Source organism: Panicum virgatum, chromosome 1K (genome assembly GCF_016808335.1).
Source record: "Panicum virgatum strain AP13 chromosome 1K, P.virgatum_v5, whole genome shotgun sequence".
NCBI classification, from domain to species: Eukaryota; Viridiplantae; Streptophyta; class Magnoliopsida; order Poales; family Poaceae; genus Panicum; species Panicum virgatum.
The window spans coordinates 991,633-1,015,683 of record NC_053136.1 but is presented as its reverse complement, the minus strand read 5'-3'; the positions used below and the strand labels follow the sequence as shown (position 1 = coordinate 1,015,683).

Here is a 24,051-nt window from a genome sequence, read left to right as displayed (position 1 = left end):
CTCGTCGTGGGAGCAGCGCTACTCCATCCAGGTCTCGGGTCTTTTCCATGCGATGGCCCTTCCTCCTTGCAGCAGCGGGATCATGCTGTGCGGAAAGGAGATGCTATGTACTGCTACGACTTGGCAACTTGTGAGCTGACCACATTGTGTGACATGGCCCGAATGAGGTACCAGGGTCGCAGGGAACGCAAGTGGAAGGATCTCTTCTTCTTCAATGTCAAGCCCGACACTGAGAGCCTCATTCGGATCACCAACAGCCTGCCATGGTTTTCCCTTTGAGATGCACCACCATGAGAATAAGCAGCAGTTTGTGCTGCATGTATATTCTTTTCAGCATTTTACCATTATTAAGTGCAAACGGCTATTTGTATGCTGTACTTCAATTCTGAACCATATGCTGTGACCTGACCAAAATATGTATGACACCTCCCGTTGAGAGAAAATAATATTGACCAAGCTTTTCAACGTTACGTAACACCCACAGCTTATTCCAGATTTGATCCATGAATTTAACAAGCACAGCTACCTCTTAATGAAAAACGTGCCCAGACACGGTCGCGAAAAAAAAAGAATTTAACAAGCACAGGAGCATTGACACAGCTTATTCCAGATTTGATCCATGAATTTAACAAGCACAGGAGCATTGACATCGCCATAAGATCAGCTGTCAGATCTTTGGTCATGACCTCAGGTGAGGAGAGCAGTGGAAGCCATAGAGAATTTCCCGGCCAATTCCAGGAGCTCAGTTTATGTTTCTCTATCATCGAAGCCGGCGGGCCGTGTCTTTTGCCAAGACCGGATGCTGCCGTGTTGGAGTCAGTCGTCGTCTGGGGCTGGTACCGTAGGAGAAACGGCAAAACTTGACATGATACAATGACGCGTCCTGGTTTATCTTCAGCGCTGCAAGGCCGTAAAATCGTGAAGCAATCCATGATGCAATTACGAGTTTACAACTGCTTGCTTGCTAAACTTTAAACATAACATGCCACGGTTGCATTGCATGATGTTCGCTTCATTTGCATCTAGTGCAGGCATCAAGCCCATCTGTACAGAGGAGAGGAGCAATGTCTGATGTCTGAACTAGAAGACCAAGTCAGACCAAAATAAGCTGGATCGAGAAAGTCTTCTTCGTTCTAGGTCCCAGTTCCCACGATGCTGAGTGGCACAGTGCTGAAAAATCAAAAAAAAAAAAAAGTTAAACCGAGCTGCTATGCTATCACCGTGTCAACAACTGCACATGTGGCTGAAGACGACACATCGACTGAAAAGGACAAAGAATTAATTTCACGAATCTAGCAGGATATGAGCACAAAAGAAAACTTGGTATGTGAGGGTGGGAAGACAATTCTGTTCCTCTAGGATCTACTGTATGTTGGATGAGCCAAGTACGACGCAAAGCACATGGAGAACGAATCTTGTGGGCGCTATGAAACTGTCTCACCATTTCTTTTCGTAGACATTGCAATTTCAAGACCAAACACCAAACAGCAAACGCGGTTGATAAATTCTTCTGACCAAGTCTCTGCTCTGACTGGTGGCAACGCAATAGTAGAACAAGCAAGAATAAGGCCGTGTTTAGTTCCCCTTAAAATTCCAAAAAAATAGCCGCGCTACAGTAATTTCGAACGTTTGACCACTAATTAGAAGTCTTAAGTATGGATAACTGACAAAACTCATTCTAAAACCCCCGGGTGTAATTTCGAGACGAATCTTTTAAGCCTAATTAGGCCATGATTGGACAACGTCGTGCTACAGTAAATAATCTCTAATGATGGATTAATTAGACTCGTCTCGCGATTTAGAACTCATCCGTGTAAAAAGTTTTATAAATAGATTTCATTTAGTACTTCTAAATGCCAAGATTCTGTTTCCAAAATTTTTGGAAAATGGAACTAAACACGCCCTAAGGTTCAGACCATTATATAAGCATAGCTCGGTTCCCAAAGGCAAACCTGGATCATAGGACAAAACACAGAGCCAGAAAAGATATAGAGATGGCTGGAGTGTTACCGTGCCTAACCTTAGCAGCCACTCTTCTGCTAGCAACCATCAAGAGCGGCACGTCCAGGATGGCAAAGCCTGGCTGCAGAGAAACCTGCGGCGATCTCACTATTCCCTACCCCTTCGGCATCGGTCCTGGCTGCTACTACAGCCAAGGGTTCGACGTTTCATGCGAGGATAACCGCAGTTTCGTGCACAACTCAAGTAGCCGAATGGAGATCTACAACATCAGCCTTCTAGGAGGGCAGGTCCGAATCAACACCTTGATTACCTCCAAGTGCTACTACAAGAACGGCACCACCACAGATGGATGGGTCTCAACGGGTACTGCTCAGTTTTTCACACTATCCAGCAAGGCCAACAAGTTAACGGCCATTGGTTGCTACACTCTTGCATTCTTGGGAGGCTACAATGGGCATACAGCTGCAACAGGGTGCTTATCTATGTGCCTGGACCAGCAGAGCGTGGATCAGAGTGGCCAGTGCTCTGGCATGGGCTGCTGCCAGACATCAATTGCGCCAAACCTCACTTCCTTCAACATAACCTTCGATGGGAGGTACAATAATTACGAGGTGCTTGGTTTCGACCCATGCAGCTATGCCTTCGTCGCTGAGCAGGATTGGTTCAGGTTTGAGGCTTCTTACCTCGAGGATAATAAGTTAACAGAGAAGTTCAAGGATGGAGTTCCTGCTGTGTTTGACTGGGTTACTGGAAACCAATCCTGTGATGAAGCGGTTAAGAACATATCATCATATGCCTGCATTAGCAAGAACAGCCAGTGTGTCAACTCACCAAATGCTACAGGGTACCTCTGCAACTGCACCGACGGCTTCAAAGGGAACCCCTACCTGGAAGATGGGTGCCAAGGTCATCAACTCTCCAGAATTCACTTTCTTCTTTACACCTCAAGTTACCTATTCACTGTTCTTCAGTTATTGTGTACCCTTGTTTGGTGTTTGCAGATATCAATGAATGTCAAAATCCAGATCGGTATCCGTGCCATGGAATTTGCAGTAACACAGTAGGGCATTACAGTTGTTCCAGCCCATCTGGGAGTCACAGCGTAGATACAAAGATCTCAACCTGCAGTCCAGATGCAGACTCAGAAAAGGCTAAATTAACAAAAATGTTTATAGGTAATTTCCTTATACTCCACTCCATAGACTTCATTAGAATTATCAGAATGGCATAGACAAGTTATTGTGATGTAGTGGTAACAGGTATATTCAAACACTACTGACATGAAATCAGCCCTGGGTAGATTCCGAAGCCTTAACGGAAACTACATTCATTTGAATTTTGATCTTTTCCATTTGCTAGTAGCCAAAGCCAAATGTGTTGACAGAATATTGTAAGCATTATTTTCAAAATTTTCATACTCAAGCCAACATGGCTGTGGTCCTTGTAGCAACACTATCTCTTCCAATTTTTACCACCGTATTTAGCTGAGCACAAAAGATGACACAAGGAAGTGTCACTCACCACCCAAAAAACAAAAAAAAAACACCTATGAGGACTTAATGAAAAACACATCAAGAACTTACCATAGACTTTAAGGATTGCTAAGGCTAAATAACTTCTATGGATCTCTTTCACACAGAAAATCAACATGTCATTATTTTTATGTGATTTACATAAGAAATTCTTCAATTGAAACTAGATTCAAATCCTACCTAGCTATTTAATTGAAAGTAGATGACAGATCGTGCGAACATCATAGCAGGTGCTCACTCGTAAAGATATGAACATCATCACAAGGGTGTAGTAGCCATGAACATCATCACAAGGTGTAGTAGCATACATACAAACGACAAGGAGAAAAGATCTGCTCACAGCTCACCCATTAGATATGCATATGCTGACACTTGTTCAAAGACTATGCAGCTCAAATCAGGATAAATCAAATATGCATAACCATAAAATCCTAGACCAATCTTTACAAAATGTAGCTGGTGAATTAAACACTTATAAATATAAGGGAAACATATCAAAGCGTCAAGACACAAAACTGCAGCCAACCATTTTGTCTAATCAGCACATAAAAGTAACCATAGTTCCCGCGTATACATTTAGGCGATACTTGGAAGAAGCATTATTGATCCTACATGCAGATCCTCCCTAACCAATCCTCACATCATCCACTTTATTTGCATCGAATAAGAATGAAACATAAAAACTATTTAGTTTTTTTATTGTTGAAGGTATTACATGTAAATTCTAAGTAGCAGACTAGTGCATGTCCTTTTCTTCTAATAGGAAGCAACTGGATCCTGTTTGCAATTATGCCTTAGAAAAAGTATTGTTCTTAATCAAGTAATTAAGTGCCCCAAATGCATGTTACTTTAGATTTCAGATAACTAAAACAATTTTCCTTGGCAGGTATTTCAACATGTGCTATACTTCTGCTTAACTGCGTTTTTGCACTGCTGATTGAATGTCAGAAGAAAAGGCTGATGAAAGAAAAGGAGAGATTCTTCCAACAAAATGGGGGCCTGCTGTTATATGAGCAAATCAGATCTAAGCAAGTTGACACAGTGAGAATATTCACAACAGAAGAACTAGAGCAGGCAACAAACAACTTTGACTCAAGCAGAGAAGTAGGGAGAGGCAGCTATGGCACTGTTTACAAGGGAATTCTGAAAGACAACAGAGTAGTAGCCATCAAACGCTCAAAGATCATGAACATGGTTCAGAAAGATGATTTTGTGCAAGAGATGATTATACTTTCACAGATCAACCATAGAAATGTAGTCAAGCTTCTCGGTTGTTGCTTAGAAGTTGAAGTTCCCATGTTAGTCTATGAATTCATGCCAAATGGCACTCTATTTGATCTGATACATGTCACATACCGAAGCCCATCCATTTCTTTAGAAGCTCGTCTCAGGATTGCCCAGGAATCTGCAGAAGCATTGGCATATCTGCACTCATCAGCATCCCCTCCCATAGTTCATGGAGATGTAAAATCTCCAAACATTCTCCTAGGTGACAACTACATTGCAAAAGTTTCTGACTTTGGAGCATCAAGAATGCTTCCGAAGGATGAAATACAATTTATGACCATGGTCCAGGGAACTTTGGGTTATCTAGACCCTGAATACTTACAAGAGCGTCAACTAACAGAGAAGAGTAATGTTTACAGTTTTGGAGTTGTGCTTCTAGAGCTAATTACAAGGAAGACAGCGATTTATTCTGATGTTTCTGAAGAAAAGAAAAGCCTGGCATCATCTTTCCTTCTGGCATTGAAAGAGAGCAGACTTCAATCTATCTTGGACAGAAGTATATTGGGTGTTGGAATGGAGCTGCTCCAAGAAGTTGCCCAACTTGCAAAGTGTTGCTTGAGTATGAAGGGGGAAGAACGGCCATTAATGTCAGAAGTGGCTGAAAGGTTGAGATTTATACGGAGAACCTCGCGAGAACAATTGACTGAGAATGCTAGTGAAGAAACTGAATGTATGCTTGAAAACCCATCGAACTATGACCCTTCTAGTACTGGGTGCCATGGAAATTTGGTGGCACTAGATTTAGAAATTGGTAGATGATAAATGTGCAAACACCAAAACTATAGATCGTCATTTTTTTACTGACATAAATACCCTGTTACATGTAACATTTGTTTTTGGCATCAATTCTCAATATGAATGGCAAACTTGTCAGATTTTGAAGGTACTCCAGCCAGGTTTAGCAACACAAATTTGTCATGGAATTGCTTATTACAATTCACACCATGGAAGTCAGGACTTAAATCCATTTAGATAGTGTCACCTAACCATACAGCACTATACTAGTGATGGCAATAAACCTCTAACTCCAAACTATGCACACTCTACTCTTTTTTGAACGATTTATGCACACTCTACTCTTTTTTGAACGATTTATGCACACTCTACTCTTGAAACAGACTTTGAGAAATAGAAGCAAGCTTGGAAGTTGATATGTAGGTAGTAACACTATAAATGTTTTCATGTATGATCAACGTAAGGCAGGAATAACAGGACAGTGTATACAGAAAGAAAATTTAGCAATCAACAACAAATACATTAATTAGTATCAAATTGTCAGTAACTTGCCATAAGACCAAAAATGTAGCACTCCTCTCTGTAAAAGAATTGATCCTTGTAATATCTACTTCAACTGACAAGAAACTAGTATTCAACAATACAAATAAATGAAACTTAGGATGTTCTGAGACTTGGCCATGTCACAGTTAGCCAGATAAAACCTACATTTTGCCAAACTTACTGAGCATTAAGATTAGGTTCTACTGCAACATCATAAAAGGTGAAAGAAAGGTCCATCAGCTCACTGTTACTTTATGATGTGGGTAAACAAGCTAACTTATCATTCATCTATTTTGACTAAGCAATGAGACTGGATATACCACTATACCAGTGAATCAGAAGAGTCAATATGGAGAAGATGGTGGACATTGTGCCACCTAACAAAAGCCTACATACAAGACTATCAGGGATTCAGGGCATCCATAAATAAGCATATAATTTTTTAAAGCACATTGTCAACTTGTAACTCCATGTAGGTCAAACAAAGAAACCCAGACACTCTTATGAAGTTGAAGCCATTTTAAAATTTTGCCAATTTGTGTGATCCTTTCTTTATGCACATCGCAGGTATGTGAGCAAGTGAACAAAGAAATGAATGAAGCAACACACCTCACGCATGCTATCCCTTGTCATTGTTGTTAGGAAGGCTGCACTTCCTACATTTTATGTTAGTTACAACAATATTACTAAAGCTGCAAATTTATCTTAGAAACACAGACCATGGACATAAAGGCTCAATGCAAGCTATGAATTGTTATGCAGTAGCAAAGCACCTGAGTAAAAGTAACAGAGCATCTTCGTTTTCACAGGGTCAAGATATCAGAAGTATCAATATTGTTACAGCTCATTTCTGAAATGAAAAACTAAAACACAAAACATGAGGAGATTGTTAGACAAGATAACAGCCCTTTTCTGCCACACCAATACTACATCATAACACATCCCTCTGTGAATAAATAACAACAGACGACTGAAGGTCTCTGTCAACCTTGAAATGGGAGTGGAAAAATCTCCTGACCTGCCAACCATAGAAGAGTTTGAGTACTATTATTACAAAACAAGAAATTCCTACAATAGTTAGTATCAGTCTAACTCTAAAATATATTACTTGACAAATAATAACAAACACAGGAAAAGCAGTAGCTAATGTGCGTCTATTGAACTATGAGTAAAAAAGCACATGATGCCTAAGGCACCATGACATATTACCTCATGAAAGGAATTGCGCAGAAGCAAGTGGAGAACATGTCTTTCTTCGGACTCAAATAATACAATGTGACTGAATGAAGATAAATTTCCGAAAACCGCGCCCACAAACTCAGATGGGCTTGTAAGGAAACGATCTGACTCATCCAAGGTCCCTTGGTTATCACTGAGAGCATTGAAATAAGTCAGCAGCAACGTACGTGCAGGCACAAGTATACTTGGATCTATTGCATTTCAAAGTATGAGAGGTAAGATCTATTGCATTTCAAAGTACAAAGAAAATAACCACCTAGGAGTGCAGTCCAAAAAGCGCATAGGTATATTGTAATGTAAGGTAGAGTAGTAAGGTGTTGAATGACAAGGCATGAGGAAGAGGACACTCTTCACTCTTCCATCCTGGGCTTCTTTTGATAAATAATACATAACATCTTCCGTTCCTCTCTGCCACAATGAGTGTTGCTAATGAGACATAAATGGAATTATGGAAATAATGGAGAAGCAAAAAAAAGTAATCCATTGAGCAACACGAATCAAGAACAACATTGGCAAAGAGAAAACTTACTTGATGGAATAATGACATATAGAAGGCCATTGGAATATTGGTTATGATGAGAAGAATAACAGAAAGCTGCAACCTAGAAAGGCATCTTTTCTCATGCAGATTTTTTCGCTTGAATTGTGACATTGCAGCTAAGCAGTATCCCGAGAACATCAATGCTAAAGGTAGCACCGGAAGAACAAATCTGCAGTTTTCAATCTATTTGTATCATATCATGTCTATAGTGAGAAAAGGTTAGTTGATTACATGAACATTGTACACTTGCAAGAGCGGTGAATACCTGAATTCTTTATGTCCAAGTATGCTGTAAACCCCTAATACCCAAGCGATTAGTCCTGAAATCCTCCATTCTCGAGACTTTACAATTCCACATACTGCCAACGGTAAGAATGTCCAAATCATGGATGGAAAACCCTGTGTGAAGTACCAGTGGAAGACATGTGTTCCATAGTAGTCTCCTCCTGAAGAGAAGAGGTTGAATTTCAAAAAATTAAGTGGCACTATGACCTGGGAACCATACATCCACCAATCAAGGAGTGTTGTTACTGCAAGGACAAAGGCCCTGCAGAAAGATTAAACAAATAGGTTATATAGAATAGTAATTGGTCTGGGGAAAAAATGACATCAGAATAGATGAGGAATATGTGTCCTGCCAAGGAAAGAAATAAACACAGAGAAAAGCAGAATAGAATGGAACAGGAAAAAAGAACTTAGAATGGCTAATTCTAAAATGTCAATATTGTTGTATGTCCAGTGCACGAAATCAAGACACAATAAAGATAAGACAGCATAGAGAAATTCACAAATCCTAAACAACAAAAAATTGAAAAAGTTTGGCATGAATTTAAACAATAACTTACCCTACCGGAATGACCTCGAGAAAGACAAAACGACATTTGGATTTCATCTGAATAAAATCCAACAGACCAACATAAAGCCATGTTACAGCACTTGTTGGCCGAATGGCGCAGGATAAGGCTGCTATCAGAAGAGCCAGTTTTCTTGATGGATGACTTTGTTTACTGGCAGCCTGATGCTTTGAAACAACTGAGGTTCCCTTGGAAGATTGTATTGCGAAAAACCAATAATGAAGCCCAGCGACAGTCAAAACCGTCTCCAAGCTGTTTGATAGAGTCCGTGTGATGCAAAAAAACATGAACCAGTTAACCAACTGGGAAAATAACTGCAAGCAGTTTGTTAAGGCCGACATCCAATAGGGCACTGCAATTATGTACTCATTAAGGAAATCATATATTTTATATCCATATATGAGTTTAAGGATACTGTCCATTGGGCAACCTGAACACTGAAAATACATTTGGAAAGTTTATACAAGTATAGATCTCCAAAAGCTGCAAAGACAGATTGCAGGAGACGTGGAGCCATTGCCTACATGAAAACAGATAAACAGATAAGAAAATGTGAACAGGAAGAAGCTGAGGGGAGAGGTAAGGACGAATGTCCAGAGTTATAATAGACAAGGTTCTCATGACGCTTTGCTTTTCATATTAAGCTTGCAACTTGGTATCTTAGAAATGAGATTGAACTACAAGTCTGGATGTTCCTGAAGAAGCTGGTATCACAGAACCAACATGATGGTTCAAACACAGTTCCAAGTCATTTGCCAGCTAATAATTCTTGATTCTTTTTTCAAAACATGATAACCCATTGATAGCGATTAAGAAATTGTGTTTCCAGCAAAAATAGTAGGGGTCATGCTCCCTGACAATTCTAGCTCCACGAGCTCGTACCATCCTTTGCTCAATTGATATTCTGCTAGACTTGCCACAAATTGGTTAAGCTATTACCATAAACCATGGAGTATCCAGGTGGAGTAGCGCTAGAATCTTGTAGAGAGCAGCAAAGATTAACGGGTGGAGGTAACTTCGCAGTCCCCGCTTCCACTCCCAAGTAAGGTGGCCATACCTGCGACCACAACCGCGACAAGACGAAACGCGTTAGCACTCCGGTATCAACTCCTTTTTTTGGCAAGGAAATCACCGCATTCCCTTGAGTTGAGCGGCAAACGGATCGCGCACTCTTAACGAACGCCCGCGAAACAATGAGCAGCGGCGAGGCGAGGTTACCCGAAGGCGACGCGGTGGGCGACCTCGAGGCACTGCCAGTACTCGTCGGGGTTGAAGTAGGTGCGCACCAGCAGCGCGTTGGCCGCGCGGAACGCCAGTGCGAGCGCCAGCACCCTCCGATCCGACCCCAGCGCCGCCCACGGCCGGATGCGCCTCGCCTTCTCCGGCGAAGGCGGCGGGCCTGCGTCGCCAGGCGGGGAGCCGGCAGCGCGAGATCGCCTGCGCTGGCTCATCGCGCGCGCGCTTCCTGTGTCCGTTTCGCTCTCGCTGCCGGCGCCGCTGCGGCGCCTCGCCGGAGCAGAGGGAGGGGGATGGGAATCGAGCTGTCAACGAGCCGAGAGCTTGGCGAGCCCAACTTCCCAGCCCAGCTCAGGCTCGAACGGCTGGGCTTCGAGGTCGAGGCTCTGTTTGCTCTGGGTCCGTTGTGTTGGCAAAAATGGGCTAATGGGCTGAGTTATGTGTGGTTAAGGGCCTAGGGGGCTTTCGGCCTGCGTGGGGATGGGAAACGGCCCATTTACAGCCCATGTTTTCTTTTTTGCTTTACTTTTTTTTCCTCTTCTCTTTTCATTTTCTTTCTTTTGCTCTTCTTTTCCTTTTTTTCTTTACCTGATAACAATTTTTTGTGTCGCTTAATGTCACCTTGCGGTTTAAATCATCAACAGCTAATAAAAATCTCAAGAAAAAGCGCCCTTGTAAAATGCGAATAGCAGGAATTCCACGACCATATGGGATTGGTTCTATAGTTGATGATCATTAAATCACATGGATAGTTTCAAAGATAGCAGCGATTGAGGCAGTGAAAATGACCAATCATAGCATTTAAGAGAGAAGGGTTGTTGTAAGGAGCTTTGAAGCTTGTGAAGATTCGAGGAATGAGGAAGATGGATGCCGTATGGTCACAATGGAGCGCGGTTGTTGGCTTCAAAGACCGGATAATAACAACACAAGCTGGAGTAAAAGCACAACGGCTTGTTGGCTTTGAAGACCAGATGGAGTAATAGCACAACGGGATCAATCTTACTATTGGCTCTGTTTGGATACTCTAACTAAGTTAGAGGTTAGAGATAAGTATTTAATTTATGAGTATTCATGAACTAACTCTAACCAAAAAGGCGTTTGGATAGATAAATGCACATTTCCAATCATTTGACCTCTTTCTAGCAAGAGAGAGGAGAAAAAGGTACACCCCACCTAACCTAACCCCAATAAGCACCTCTTGGAGGGGATAGTTCGTTTGGTGAGTTAGATGCATCTAACCAACTCTAATCCTCCTGTTTGGATATTTCAGGGTTAGATGAGCTCCAAAAAGCCAACTCTAACTCTAACCCTGGTATCCAAACAAGACCATTGTAGTATTGTCCCATTTCCATTGAATGTTTTGTTTCATCCACAAACATCCCCACCCCCCACAACCAAAAACAACATTGATATTCTTGCGAACAAGTATAGTAACGAACAGTCAACTGACAAAATGAACCAACATTGATATTATAAATGGCTCGCAGACATGTGGGTCTTGGCATCTGCGGACCCCACATGTCGACGATCAAATCATGACGTGTAGTATATTAGAGGATTTAAATTGCTTCTACTGTCTTTAAACGATGCCAGCCCGCGTGCCACTATCTTTAAATGATGCCAACCCGCGCACCGCTGTCCTTGAACGATGTCAGCCCACATGTCGACAACTGAGCCACGACGTATAGTATATTAGAAGATTTAATTCGCTTTTACTGTCTTTAAATGATGCCAGCCCGCGCGCCAATGTCTTTAAATGATGCCAACCCGCGCACTGCTGTTCTTGAACGATGCCAGCCCGCGCGCCACTGTCCTTGAACGATGCCAGCCCCTGCGCTACTGTCCGTGAACGATGCCAACCCATGGTCTATAAATTCTTTCCATTGTCATTCCTACCCTAATAGCTAACCTCTTCTCTAGTATCGAGTTCCTCTCTTCTCACCGTAGCCTCCTCAAGCCGAACGTCGATGATCCACTGGCCGGCCACTTCTCTACTTTCGCCGTGCCTTGTCGATCCTTCTTCCCTATTTTCAATGGTTCAATACCGTTAGCACATCTTTTTATTTTCATCTCATTCCTTTCTAACACCATGCCTAACGACTATTAGTCGTTGCCATCATTATAATATTTTTCAGTCTCTCGTGTTTATATAATTTTGGTATGGCTGATCAACTGTCATTGTCAATGGCGCCTTGGATAGTAAGCTTCAAATAAGTGAGAATATGTGATGGGTGGGGAAAATATCTTTTTTCCTAATTATTTATACTATTTCACTAGGTTCATGCCCGTGCGTTGCTACGGGCTGCCAAAAAATTCATAGTGCATTACAAATAGCATTCAATGAATCCGACCCGAATATTAACAATCCAGAATGCTTGATTAAAAAACATAGCTGGTATTCAAACTCTGTGATGCGAGTTTGGAACCAAAATTAAATAGTCATCCATGTACAATAATAATATATTCCAATACAATCAAGACCACTATATGTTGGTCTGAAACCATTGAACCATCTAAACTACTTGCGGCCATACAAAATCACAATATGCCAACGCCTTGCGGTCATACAAGAATTAACTGAAACAATGTTTAAAAACTATAAAGGTAAATCAATCTCTTTGCGGATCAATGGAGGGTGTCGCTTGCTGTTGCGCCTTCATTGTTGAGCAAGTAAAATTGGATATGGATAATATAAACCGTATGAGAATAGCATCCACTTTGCAACATGTAACCTGAGAAGGCTGACACTCCATTGTGTGATGTTAGAAGTAGCAATGAAATGAAATACCATAGCATGGACACGAATTAGAGAAAGTAAGAGGCAGCCACATGATGATGGTAAGAAAAGGAGCGAAATCCTTCCAAACATATCCAATCTCTGCGACAAGCTCCAACAGTAACAAGCACTTGTCAGCCCAGAGGTTGATATTTAAATTTCAGTAATAGACAGATGACAGACCACTAAGTTTCCTAACAAAGTCTACACAAAAACATAATAGGAAGCTATGCTCACACACCTTGATTGAGAGCAAACAAAGTTCAAAAACCTGCAATTTATGGAGCAGGTTAGGGTATAAGAGAATTCTCTAGGTCTTTATTGAAAGTCTTTATTGAAAGGAAACAGACAGTTGGAAAATTCTCAGGTTTATGTAGGTGCTTAATAAGAATACTATGGAAAAACAGTTGATATGCAGGGTCAAGTACACACCATGGGTTCCACCGCAAGCTCCCGCATCCAACAAGCATCCCAAATCTGCACCATGGCTTCCATCTTTGCCATCATCCGCACTCCGCAACAGACACCTATGCAAATATGTTTGGGAGCAGTCGATTAACTTTTCAGCACAAATAACAATTGCTCTAATAGTGCTTAAGCATCTGACTTAATTCAGTTAGTGATTAATTTGGCAAGCGATAAACCAAACAAAATTATGGAGCATCCATGAAAATTAGGCATCAATGAAAATGAACATAAGCCCATTTTTCAAGCAGTAGAGTGACTGAGAGCATTGAACACAACTGACTGTTTTCTTTGATCCATTCCACCACCGTTGAAGCAGAATTTGCAAGAGTTATCTTAATTGACATCTATCTTAACTCCATCATCAGCTAGACAGTACAATCCAAGATGAATCCAGCCTTGTCTCTATCTGGATCACGAGACATATCAGGAAATACAACAGTTCTCACCTGCATGATGACATTCCAACCACAAACTGGTGCTCCTTCCTTTACTGGAAATTTAAGGAGCTCCCCAGCAATGAGTCCATAACCTAGAAATATTGATAATGCACATCAAAGAAAACGTGAGATAACCATGTAAAAGTTGCACCACTAACACATCTAGCTAACATAACATAATTAGATGGATTAAACAAATCAGGCTTACTGAATACATAAGCGTTTCAATCATGGGCATAAAGGTGTTGCCTCTAAGAAGTCTGCAACTCATTGCTGTCCAGGATGTGCTTGACTCCAAATCTGCACACAACTGGAAAAAAATTATAATAAATCAATAAAACATGAGCAATAAAGCACATGAAAGAAAACCTATAGAAACATTGTAGCTGACTGCGGTACTTGGCCGAGAACAAAATAGAAATAGCCAAAAGAATCTTCTTTTTATCATTTTGTTTTAGCAGTGGGTTGTGAAGTAAATGCTTTGGATATTCAGATCTACTCTCCAAAGATGACTGCGAAAGAAAAAAATCACATGTTGTATAAGAGTTGACAGAAGATCTTCAAACAAACAGAACCACTTTCTCCGTACCCTGGATGTACGTGCTGGAGAGGCACTGGATGGAGTTCACGGTGGCCAAAAACAAGCTCACTGAGGAACGCGTCGTTCCTCTTCGGCCGGTGCAAGACCATGAGCGAGGCCATCCACCTGTCCGGGAACAAGTTCCGGTTCAACCTGAGTACCTGACCGGCGTGAAGTAACCTGCTATAAAGGAATGCACTCAGGCATATACCACAAAGAATAGCATAGCTTTCGTGTATGCAGGTCAATCAAATTCATCTAATCAGAGTGGATCCTATTGATTCACATCATATCTTCCTCAAGCAATTTAATAATTACAAAAATAATAGTTGCTGTCACCTCACCTAAGTTATAGCGCTAATACCGCTCATTTGACTCCTAACAATCACCAAGACACCTGATAGAATATGTGCACTGCATGTGCACAGTTTTTTTTTCCGACAAGGATACTGACCCAAGTTGAAAAAAAAATGATGGAGAAATTTCCCTCCCTCTAACTGTGACAGGTGTGCCATTTGTGTGCCTTCAGAGTAGATACCACCTTAGCAAATAATATGTTTATTGTTAAGCTGTAACTCATTCATGATGAGGGACATAATTCATACTCTTCCAAATGAGGTGCTTGTGGGAGGGGGGCTACTCCAGTAACACCTGAATGGACTTCTATTAAGGATGCCAAACAACATTTCAACTTTCAAGATGCTTCCTCGTATTACTAACAATATTCCATATTTCAAATAGCCATCTTATTAGTGAGTACTACTCATACTAATCTGCTGCAAATTCTTAAGCACCAATCCCCAATTGAATAAAATCCAATCACATACCTGGCAGGAAGATCATAAGCATTAGTCATCTTAGCCATCCCAGTGCTGCAGCCACCCTGCAGACCATTTCACAAACGACAAGCCACTATATTTACCAAGCAAGTTGCGAGTAGAAAGCAAAAGGCATCCCAAAATCTAGCATTACCAAGGTGGCGCACTCCTCGGCGAGCCCTGGTCCCGCATCAGCGTGAAGCCCAGGGCTACTATGAGCTTCGTCCAACCTCTACACAACCGCACAATCAATATCAATCAGCATCCCCAATTGCAGCATTCAGAGCTAGGCAGATGAGCCGCGGAGAGAATTCCGACCTCGTTGGTGGAAGAAATCCCACAAAATTCAGAGGTGTCTGTGAAGGGGATTGCTTACTTTTGGTTGCCTGGGGTTCCCAATCGTGGGAGGAGAGAGGATGAGCAAGGGAGGCGGCATGATTTGGCGAGTGCTCCAGTCGTCAGTTCGTTTGATCTGCCGAGCAATGTGGAGCTGTGATCAGGTAGAAGCGGCGCAGTGGCGATGCTGCCGACGGCCGGGGACGGAGCAGATCGGCGACGCCGGTGGCGGCGCAGTAGCGACCCCGGCGATGTCCGGGTACGGGGCGGTGCAGTGGCAACTCCGACGGCGGCTGGGGACGGCGCGGATCGGCGGCAGGGGATGGAGGGGCGGCGCGGCGGACGGCGCGGATCGGCCGGGAGGGCGTGAATCGGCAGCCGGGGACGGGCCGCCGGGACGGCGCGGATCGGCGGCCGGGGATGGATGGACGGCCGGGGACGGAGCGGCGTGCGGCGCCGGGGACAGAGCGGGCGTGAGGACACGGAGTTGGGGTGGAGGGTGCGATGTTTTTTGAACCTGACAGGAGGGGCCGAGGGGGCGACGTACGACGGGCGGCGACGAACGAAGGGCAGCGATGCGAACCGGAAAAAAAAGTGACCCTTACCTTCTTTTTATAGTATACTAGTAGAGATAGAGATTTCATACGTATCGGATACGCGGATACGCACTTTCCCAAAAAAATACCGATACGGGAATACGACTAAGATAATTAATAATTATATATAAATATCACATAGATATTCAGCAACATAGTCGCAGTGGCCTAACACTAGTAGGCTACAATTAGAGAACAACTAAATTGAGTTCAACGACATCCAGATACATCATACTGGAAACTGGAAACAGGGGCGGATACAGGAGGGGGGCTAGGGGGCTCAAGCTCCCCAAGCTCCCCTAATTACACGTAAAACATTATAGCAAGACCTCCAAATCACCATTAAATCTTCACACAAATCAACATCTCTATTGTTTCAGCCCCCCTTGCCTCCAATCCTGCATCCGCCACTGACTGGAAAGAAAGACATCAAGCCACTAATTGATGAAAAGAAACGAAAGAAAGCACAACGTGATTCCACAAGGGGTTCTTCAATTGCTGCTCATTTAGTTCTATTGCAGCACGTTTGTCGTGGCTCTAGGAGAGGGCCACCGCCGGATGGCGGAATGCACCCGCCTAATCCCAGAGGGAGGTTACTCGGGGAGAGCTAGCGATTACCCAGATCTACTCATGGAGCAAGAACACAAGAACACTCAAGGATTTAGAGTGGTTCGGGCCACCGGAGCGTAACACCCTACGTCCACTGAGAGTTGTATTGCTCTTGGGTCCGTGTATGAGTCTATCCTCTGGCTCCAAGCCTCTGTTTTGGACTTGGGTTCTTCTCTAACGGGCGTCTCCCTTTTATAGCTCAAAGGAGGCGCCGTACATGTGGCGGCTCCGGACCCCCACAAGCGGGGTGTCTGTTCCCTCCCCGCTGAGGGGTCCGGATAGTATGTGGGGGTCCGGGACCCCGGTGAAGCGTCCCCTCATAAGAGAAGACTTAAATGTGATACAAAGCACCAGTCACAGGAGGCTGATGCCACATTTATTACATCAGATGGTTCAAAACCGTACAAACCTTGGAGGACACTCGATACAGATGATAATAATAATTAACCAGGCTACGACATAACACCAGACCGCGAACCACATAGGGTCTACCACGGACTCAGAGTACTGCGACAGCGGAGGCATCTCGACAGGGCCGGTTCCACAGGCAAGGTTGGGTGTAGAACGATAACCCTACTCGGCGTCGTCTGGTACGAAGTCTGGGTCTTCTTCTGTAAAAAGTAAGAGTGGGGTGAGTACAAACGTACTCAGCAAGTCCAACCACACCCACGGAGGGGGTTATAACAGAATAATATGCATAGGTAAATCAAGGATAAGGTTACGGTTTAATTTGCAGAAAATGACATTTTATGCAGGGGTTTATTTTACGGAAAACCTTTTAGAAATCAGTTTTTGCAGTAACACAGAGTTCAGGTTTTAAAACTGCTACCGGACTCCCCGTCCGTCGTAGCACACGGCACAACTGCCGGACACAATTCCAAAACAACTCACACCAGCCCATCCCAAAGAAACACTAGTTATGTGACCACACCGTAACTCGCCCAATACCGTGGGCACGAACTATTCGAATAGATTCTTAACTCTGCAGAGGTGTGCAACTTTACCCACAAGTAGGATACCACAACTCGAACATCGTCGTGTCGGTGTAGATCCCAACATAGCCATTACCCACCATAGCTAAGCCTGACTAGCCATCACGGGATGCACCAAAGGGTCATTGACCGTTCACTTAGGTATAACCGGGCATAAGTCACTCGGGGCTTATCCCTTTTCCTTAGTCACCCGTTGCTCTCAGCTCTCCTGATGGCTATCACACCAACTAGTGAGATTTATGCTACGCCGTTGCCCATTCAACGGTCGAGTGGTTTGCACGATAAAGGAGTTAGGTGAGATGACACACCAACTCGGTCCTTAGACACTACAAGATGGATATCTCACTTCTTTGCCCTGCCACACAGGCATAAGCACACCAATCGGCAATTCACACAGAAATGCCATCCATCCCGTCCATACTCATCTTTCGAAAATCCACATTTTATCCCTTCCCACACACACACACATTTTCTTATTCAAATAGATCATATTATGAGTAAAGTCCTAAGCGTTCTAATATCGATTAACGTCCAAGCAAAATCAGACATTAATCTAGGTGGTCAAGGAATGGTCATCACAAATCAAGGGGTGGCTATCCAACCATGTTTTCATGCAAGCAAAAACATATGCAGTTTTATAAAGCAGCCCATTGGGTTGTATTTATAAAAACTAGGACAGAAACATGCATCAAAGGATGGGATTGAACTTGCCGTCTTCGTAGCCTTCGGGGAAGTCCTGTCCTTCGGGTTCGGGGTCGCGGAACTGGTCCTCGTTCACCTGCTCACAGTACTGCTCGTTGACGGGCTCTCCTTCGTTCACTCCGTGATCTACGACGCAATCAAACAAGACACAGGAAATAAAAGGTTTATCGTTGAGCTCGAAACAGAGACACATAAAATATAGAGTATAGAGTGCTAATTTCGTGTGGTTTCTGAGTGACATGGCCAAGACTGAGTTAAATTAGGCAGGGTAGAGTTTTGGTTTGATCCGGGGTTGTTTGGTACATGAAATGATAGGTTTTATAAAGGTTCGTGGGCTAGTTAAGGGGCCAGGGGCCTGGTTGTAAATAAGCTTGAGTAGGCAGGGGTCTGTTTGTAATTTTTGTAATCTTTTGGGTTATTCTGGAGAGGTCAGGGGTATATTTGAGATTAAGTTTATATTGGAAGAGGGTTTATTCGCAAATATATTAAAGGTGGGGGTGATTCTGCAAAAGGCAAAAAGGGTGGAAGGTTCCTTTAAGAAAAAGAGGAAAGAGGGAGGGGTTTTTGGCAAAATTGCCATCCCCTTCCTCCTTCCCACGCTGGGAAACAGGGGAGGTGTCCCCCGGGGTGCCAGCGGCGGCCGATTTGGCCGTCCTGGACCACGACGGCGGCCGGGGGTAGGGGAAAAGGGGCTAGGAGGGGCGTGGGGTTCGACTCCCCAGCTCACCTCGGCTCGGGGCGCGGCGAGGGAGCAGGGCGACGTGAACCGGCGGCGGCAGGCGGAAATGGCGGCGGCGGCGGCGCTGTGAACTGCGAGGAGAGGCGGTGGTGGCCGGGGAAGTTTGGGTGCGGAGGAGCGGCGCCGGCGGGGCCTTTTATAGCCGTTGTAGGTCGGTTTGGGGGGGGCATGGCCGGTGGCGAGTAGGTGGCGCCCGGCGGGCGGCGCGGCGGGCCTTAATGGCGCGCGGCCGCGCTCGCGCGTCGTGGAGCGGCGCACGGGCAGCGATGTTGTGCAGGGATGACGGGACGTGTGCGGCAGCGGTGAGCACAGGGCGGCGCTGTGCGGGGCAGCAGCGGGCGGCGCGCGGCGTGGCCAGGCGCGCACGTGGGCTCGGCGGAGCTCACGTCGCTGCGGCCCGGCGCGTTCGCCCACGGCCCTGTGCTCCGTGCGCGCGTGCGCGCAAGCTGGGCGAGGCGCAGCGGGGTGGCGCGGGCGGCGAGGCGGCGGTGCGCGGGAGCGGGGCAGGCGGGGTGGGGACGGGCGCGGCTCAGGGCGGCCTGGCGCGTTCGCGCGTGCACAGCCGGGAGCGAGGTGCGCGCGCGGGAGGGATGGCGGGGCGGTGCGGCAAGGTTGGCCGGTGCGCGGCGTCGCGGCGCGTTAGGCCGAGCGCTGTTCGTGCGAGCGAGGGCAGGCCGAGCGGGGCTACAGCGCTGGGGGTGGAGGTGCAAGCGGTCGGAGCAGAAGGCGGCCGGTGTCGCGCGCGCTTGGGAGGATTGGCGCGCGCGGAGCAGGCCTGAGGCGGGCGGCGCGGCTGGGCCCCGCGCGACAGGGGGAGGGGAGGAGAGAAGATAGGGAAGGAAGTGAGGAAAAAGAAAGAAAAAGGAAAAGGGTGAAGGGAAAAAGAAAGAAAAATAGGAAAAGAATTAAAGAAAAAGGAATGGGGAAAGGGAGGGAGAGAAGGAAAAATGAGGGGGAGGGGCGGTGCGCGCCAGCGGCCGACCGCGGCCGCGGTCGGCCACTGCGTGGCGTGCGGGCCGCGGGATGGTGGGGCAACGCGGTCCGGAGGGGAAGAGGGAAAAGGAGAGAGGGAAAAGAGGGGGCGGGATTCGCGGCGGCCGGTCACGACGCGTCGCGTTGGATGGGAAGGAGATGGGACGTGGATTGAAGTCGGGTGTCGGGTTGTTCGGGAGGGTTTCTGGGAATTAGGGTTCAGGGTTTGAGTCGAGCTCAACAACTTTAGCGCATGATTTATTTTTGGTGAGTTTTCGGGATGTTACAAACCTACCCCACTTAAAATGAATCTCGTCCTCGAGATTCGGCTGATTCCTAAACAAGTGGGGAAATTCCTTCTTCAGAGCGTCTTCGCGTTCCCATGTCGCTTCTTCTACTCCATGTCTGCTCCACTGGACTCTGCATATTCGTACTTCAGAATTTCTGGTCCTTCTGGTGACAGTGTCGAGGATCTTGACCGGTACTTCTTGATATCGTAGGTCTGGCTGTAGATCTATCGTTTCTACTGGCACATGTTCTGCTTCGGGTACCCTCAAACATCTTCTTAGCTGTGAGACGTGAAATACTGGATGTATATCTAACATTTCTTCTGGTAATTCCAACCGGTATGCTACTGCTCCAACTTTCTTCAGAACTCGGTATGGTCCAATGTACCGAGGGGCTAATTTTCCTTGTACCTGAAATCTTCGGGTTCCTCGAATGGGTGATATCTTGAGATACACAAAATCCCCTGGACTGAAACTTATTTCCCGCCTTTTCTTGTCAGCGTAACTCTTCTGTCGGGACTGGGCTGCTTTCAGCTTTTCTCTAATCTCGGCCACCCTTTCTTCTGCTTCCTTTATGAGGGCGGGCCCGACTAAAGCACGTTCTCCAACTTCTGACCACATCAGAGGGGTTCTGCATTTCCTTCCGTAAAGAGCCTCGAACGGCGACATGCCCAAGCTTGCTTGATACCCGTTGTTGTATGAGAACTCGGCATAGGGTAAACTCTGTTCCCAATCTTTGCCGTAGGTGAGAACACATGCTCTCAACATATCTTCCATAATCTGATTCACCCTTTCTGTCTGTCCATCTGTCTGCGGGTGATAAGCGGAACTAAAGTCTAGCTTGGTGCCCATAGCTTTATGCAAGCTTTTCCAAAATCTAGAGGTGAACTGGGTCCCTCTATCTGAGACGATTCGACTGGGCACACCATGCAACTTTACTATATTTTCCACATAGAGCTTGGCTAGCTTCTCTCCGCCGTAGTTGGTCCGTACGGGTATGAAGTGAGCCGCTTTAGTGAGTCGGTCCACTATTACCCATATGGAATCATGTCCTTTCTGGGTTCTGGGCAGCCCCACCACAAAATCCATTCCTACTTCATCCCATTTCCAAACTGGAATGGGTAGGGGTTGCAATAATCCTGCCGGCTTCTGGTGTTCAGCTTTAATTCTCTGGCAAGTATCGCAATGGGCGACAAATCGTGCAATATCTGCCTTCATCCCATTCCACCAATATTTCTGTCTTAGGTCCATATACATTTTGGTGGATCCTGGGTGGATGGAGTAGGCCGAGTTATGAGCTTCGTCCATGATTATCTGTCTGAAGTCTCCCTTCTAGGGCACACAAATCCTATCTTTATACCATAACGTTCCCTTATCATCCACTCTAAAGTCTGGTGCCTTATTTTCTCCGGTCTGCCTCCGGATTTCCATCAGTCCCTTGTCCGCTCTCTGGGCTTTCCTGATTCGTTCTTCTAGAGTGGATTGAACGTTCAGCACTTGGCTGGAGCCTCGAGGGACAATGTGCACGTTTAATCGCGCCATTTCCTCTTGTAAATGGTCATTCTTGGGCCCATAGGATTTCCGACTCAAGGCATCAGCTACTACATTTGCCTTTCCCGGGTGGTAATGAATTTCCAAATTATAATCCTTGACTAATTCTAGCCATCTTCTCTGCCTCAGGTTTAAGTCCGGTTGGGTGAAGATATACTTCAGACTTTTATGATCGGTAAAGATTTCGCACTTATTTCCAATTAAATAATGCCTCCAAATCTTAAGTGCGTGCACTACGGCTGCAAGTTCCAAATCATGAGTTGGGTAGTTTTGCTCATGAGTCCTGAGCTGACGGGAAGCATATGCAACGACTTTCCCATCTTGCATCAGCACACAACCCAATCCTTGTCGGGACGCATCACAATAGATGACAAAATCCCGATGAATATCCGGCAGGGTTAGCACTGGGGCGGCCGGGCTATCTTAGAAAATCCCTCAATGAATCTCCGATAATACCCAGCTAATCCGAGGAAACTTCTGATCTCACTGACATTAGTTGGTTGCTGCCAATTGGAGACTGCTTCAACCTTCTCGGGATCCACTGCTACTCCTTCCGCGGTCAAGATATGACCAAGGAAAGCTACTTTCTCCAGCCAGAACTCACACTTGCTGAATTTGGCGTATAACCTGTGCATTCTCAACTTCTCCAGAACTACTCTCAGGTGTTGCTCGTGCTCCTGAATACTCTTTGAGTAAATAAGTATGTCGTCAATGAAGACTACGACAAACTTATCTAGCTCGTCCATAAACACTTTGTTCATGAGGTTCATGAAATAGGCAGGTGCATTTGTCAGTCCAAAAGACATCACCGTAAACTCAAACTGACCATACCGGGTGACAAAAGCTGTTTTCGGGATGTCGCTCTCCCTGATCTTGAGCTAAAAATATCCAGACCTCAGGTCAATCTTGGAGAAGTACCTGGCTCCTTTTAACTGGTCAAAAAGGTCATCGATTCTGGGTAGGGGATACTTGTTTTTGATAGTGACTTCGTTTAGTGCCCGGTAGTCTACACATAACCTCATACTTCCGTCCTTCTTTTTGACAAATAGAACCGGGGCTCCCCAAGGCGACGAACTTGGCCTGATGAAGCCAATCCGTTGCAACTCCTCCAGTTGTTTCTTTAACTCCGCCAACTCGGAGGCTGCCATTCTATAAGGTCTCTTGGCTATAGGGGCAGTTCCAGGGACAAGGTCAATAACAAACTCTACATCCCTATCTGGTGGCATACCAGGAAGTTCTTCCGGGAAAATATCTGGATACTCGTTCACTACTGGGACTTCTTCCAAGGACTTGGCTTTCATGCTGAATACCATCGGGTTTGCTCCACTTTCCCGGGTATGACAGGTCACTCGGACTCCCTCTGGGTTTGTCAGATGTACTACCTTGTCCGTACAACCTATGAGGCCATTATGTTTGCTTAGCCAGTCCATTCCAAGGATCACATCTATCCCTTCTGACTTAAGTACTACTAGGTCTGCTAAAAACTCTACCCCACTTAAATTGATCCTTACCCGTAGACAACCCAGTTGACACCTGATGTCTCCTCCGTTAGTCCGGGTTAATAGGGGTGTTTTTAGTAGTACCGTAGGTATTTTATGTTTCTCCACAAAACTCGAAGATATGAATGAGTGTGATGCTCCAGAATCAAACAGTACTGTTGCAAGAGTTGAGCTGACTAGGTACTCACCGAGTACTACGCCCTGGGCTCCTTGAGCTTCCTGTGCGTCGATGTGGTTGACACGGGCTGGTCCAAAAGACTGCTGAGGTTGCCTCTGCTGGTTGTTGTTGTTGTTGCTGTTGCCGCGGAGGGGTACTCGGTTGGCACCGGTCAGCACTGGCTTGGGTCCGTTCACTGTGTTGGAGAAAGCTGAAGTAGCTGGCTTGTTCTTGGCATAAGGGCAGTCGGCGATGAAATGCCCTGTCTCTCGGCAGTTGAAACAGGCCCTCACATTGCTGTTGTTACTGGTGACCTGGCTCGCATTACTCTGTGGAGCCCTCATAGTGTTCTGGCTTCTGAGCTGTGTGTTAGGGGCCCGTGGTCCTGTCGCTTGGGACTGGGTTCTGTACTGCATTGGGGCTTGGGTCCTTGGTGCATTGTAGCTGAAACTTCTGGCCTTCTGGGAACGATCCTGCTGGCGGGCCTTACTCTCCAGGAACTTGCGCTTGTTATCCTTTCTTTCATCACTCTTGGCCTTCTCAGTGAGGATTGCCTTGTTCATCAAGGTGTTGAAGTCAGGATAGATCTGAGGGGTGAGCAGG

At 45.4% G+C, this 24,051-nt stretch overlaps 3 protein-coding genes and 1 long non-coding RNA gene across 6 annotated transcripts; 1 reads left to right on the top strand and 3 right to left on the bottom strand.

Annotated features, from left to right (window-relative positions):
• The first annotated feature begins 1,972 nt into the window (after positions 1 to 1,972).
• Positions 1,973 to 5,723, top strand: LOC120694755 (wall-associated receptor kinase 2-like). Its single transcript, XM_039978035.1, has 3 exons — positions 1,973 to 2,868; positions 2,964 to 3,137; positions 4,381 to 5,723. The coding sequence occupies exons 1-3, from the start codon at positions 1,995 to 1,997 to the stop codon at positions 5,538 to 5,540; spliced, it is 2,208 nt and encodes a 735-aa protein (XP_039833969.1). The 5' UTR covers positions 1,973 to 1,994; the 3' UTR covers positions 5,541 to 5,723.
• A 1,059-nt stretch (positions 5,724 to 6,782) lies between these two features.
• On the bottom strand, positions 6,783 to 15,676 carry LOC120694576 (mannosyltransferase APTG1-like). 3 transcript variants are annotated; one of them, XM_039977849.1, is made up of 15 exons: positions 15,385 to 15,676; positions 15,163 to 15,240; positions 15,018 to 15,073; positions 14,200 to 14,370; positions 13,819 to 13,920; positions 13,620 to 13,702; positions 13,138 to 13,232; positions 9,633 to 9,750; positions 9,109 to 9,213; positions 8,685 to 9,007; positions 8,105 to 8,386; positions 7,828 to 8,008; positions 7,555 to 7,706; positions 7,269 to 7,431; positions 6,783 to 7,077 (listed from the first exon to the last, which is right to left on the bottom strand). In XM_039977849.1, exons 7-15 carry the CDS (start codon positions 13,173 to 13,175, stop codon positions 6,991 to 6,993), a joined length of 1,449 nt encoding a protein of 482 aa, XP_039833783.1. In that variant the 5' UTR covers positions 13,176 to 13,232; positions 13,620 to 13,702; positions 13,819 to 13,920; positions 14,200 to 14,370; positions 15,018 to 15,073; positions 15,163 to 15,240; positions 15,385 to 15,676; the 3' UTR covers positions 6,783 to 6,990. The 3 variants fall into 3 exon arrangements, with proteins under 3 accessions (XP_039833783.1, XP_039833856.1, XP_039833718.1); XM_039977922.1 differs by having other exon boundaries at positions 13,819 to 13,910; XM_039977784.1 differs by lacking the exons at positions 13,138 to 13,232; positions 13,620 to 13,702; positions 13,819 to 13,920; ... (2 more) ...; positions 15,163 to 15,240; positions 15,385 to 15,676 and adding an exon at positions 9,912 to 10,272.
• LOC120694819 lies at positions 12,323 to 13,131 on the bottom strand. The gene is made up of 2 exons (XR_005683674.1): positions 12,947 to 13,131; positions 12,323 to 12,807 (listed from the first exon to the last, which is right to left on the bottom strand). It is a non-coding gene; the product is annotated as an uncharacterized LOC120694819 (long non-coding RNA).
• Positions 13,539 to 15,444, bottom strand: LOC120647589. The gene is made up of 5 exons (XM_039924428.1): positions 15,385 to 15,444; positions 15,163 to 15,240; positions 15,018 to 15,073; positions 14,261 to 14,370; positions 13,539 to 13,702 (listed from the first exon to the last, which is right to left on the bottom strand). The coding sequence occupies exons 1-5, from the start codon at positions 15,442 to 15,444 to the stop codon at positions 13,539 to 13,541; spliced, it is 468 nt and encodes a 155-aa protein (XP_039780362.1).
• Positions 15,677 to 24,051: the final 8,375 nt, after the last annotated feature.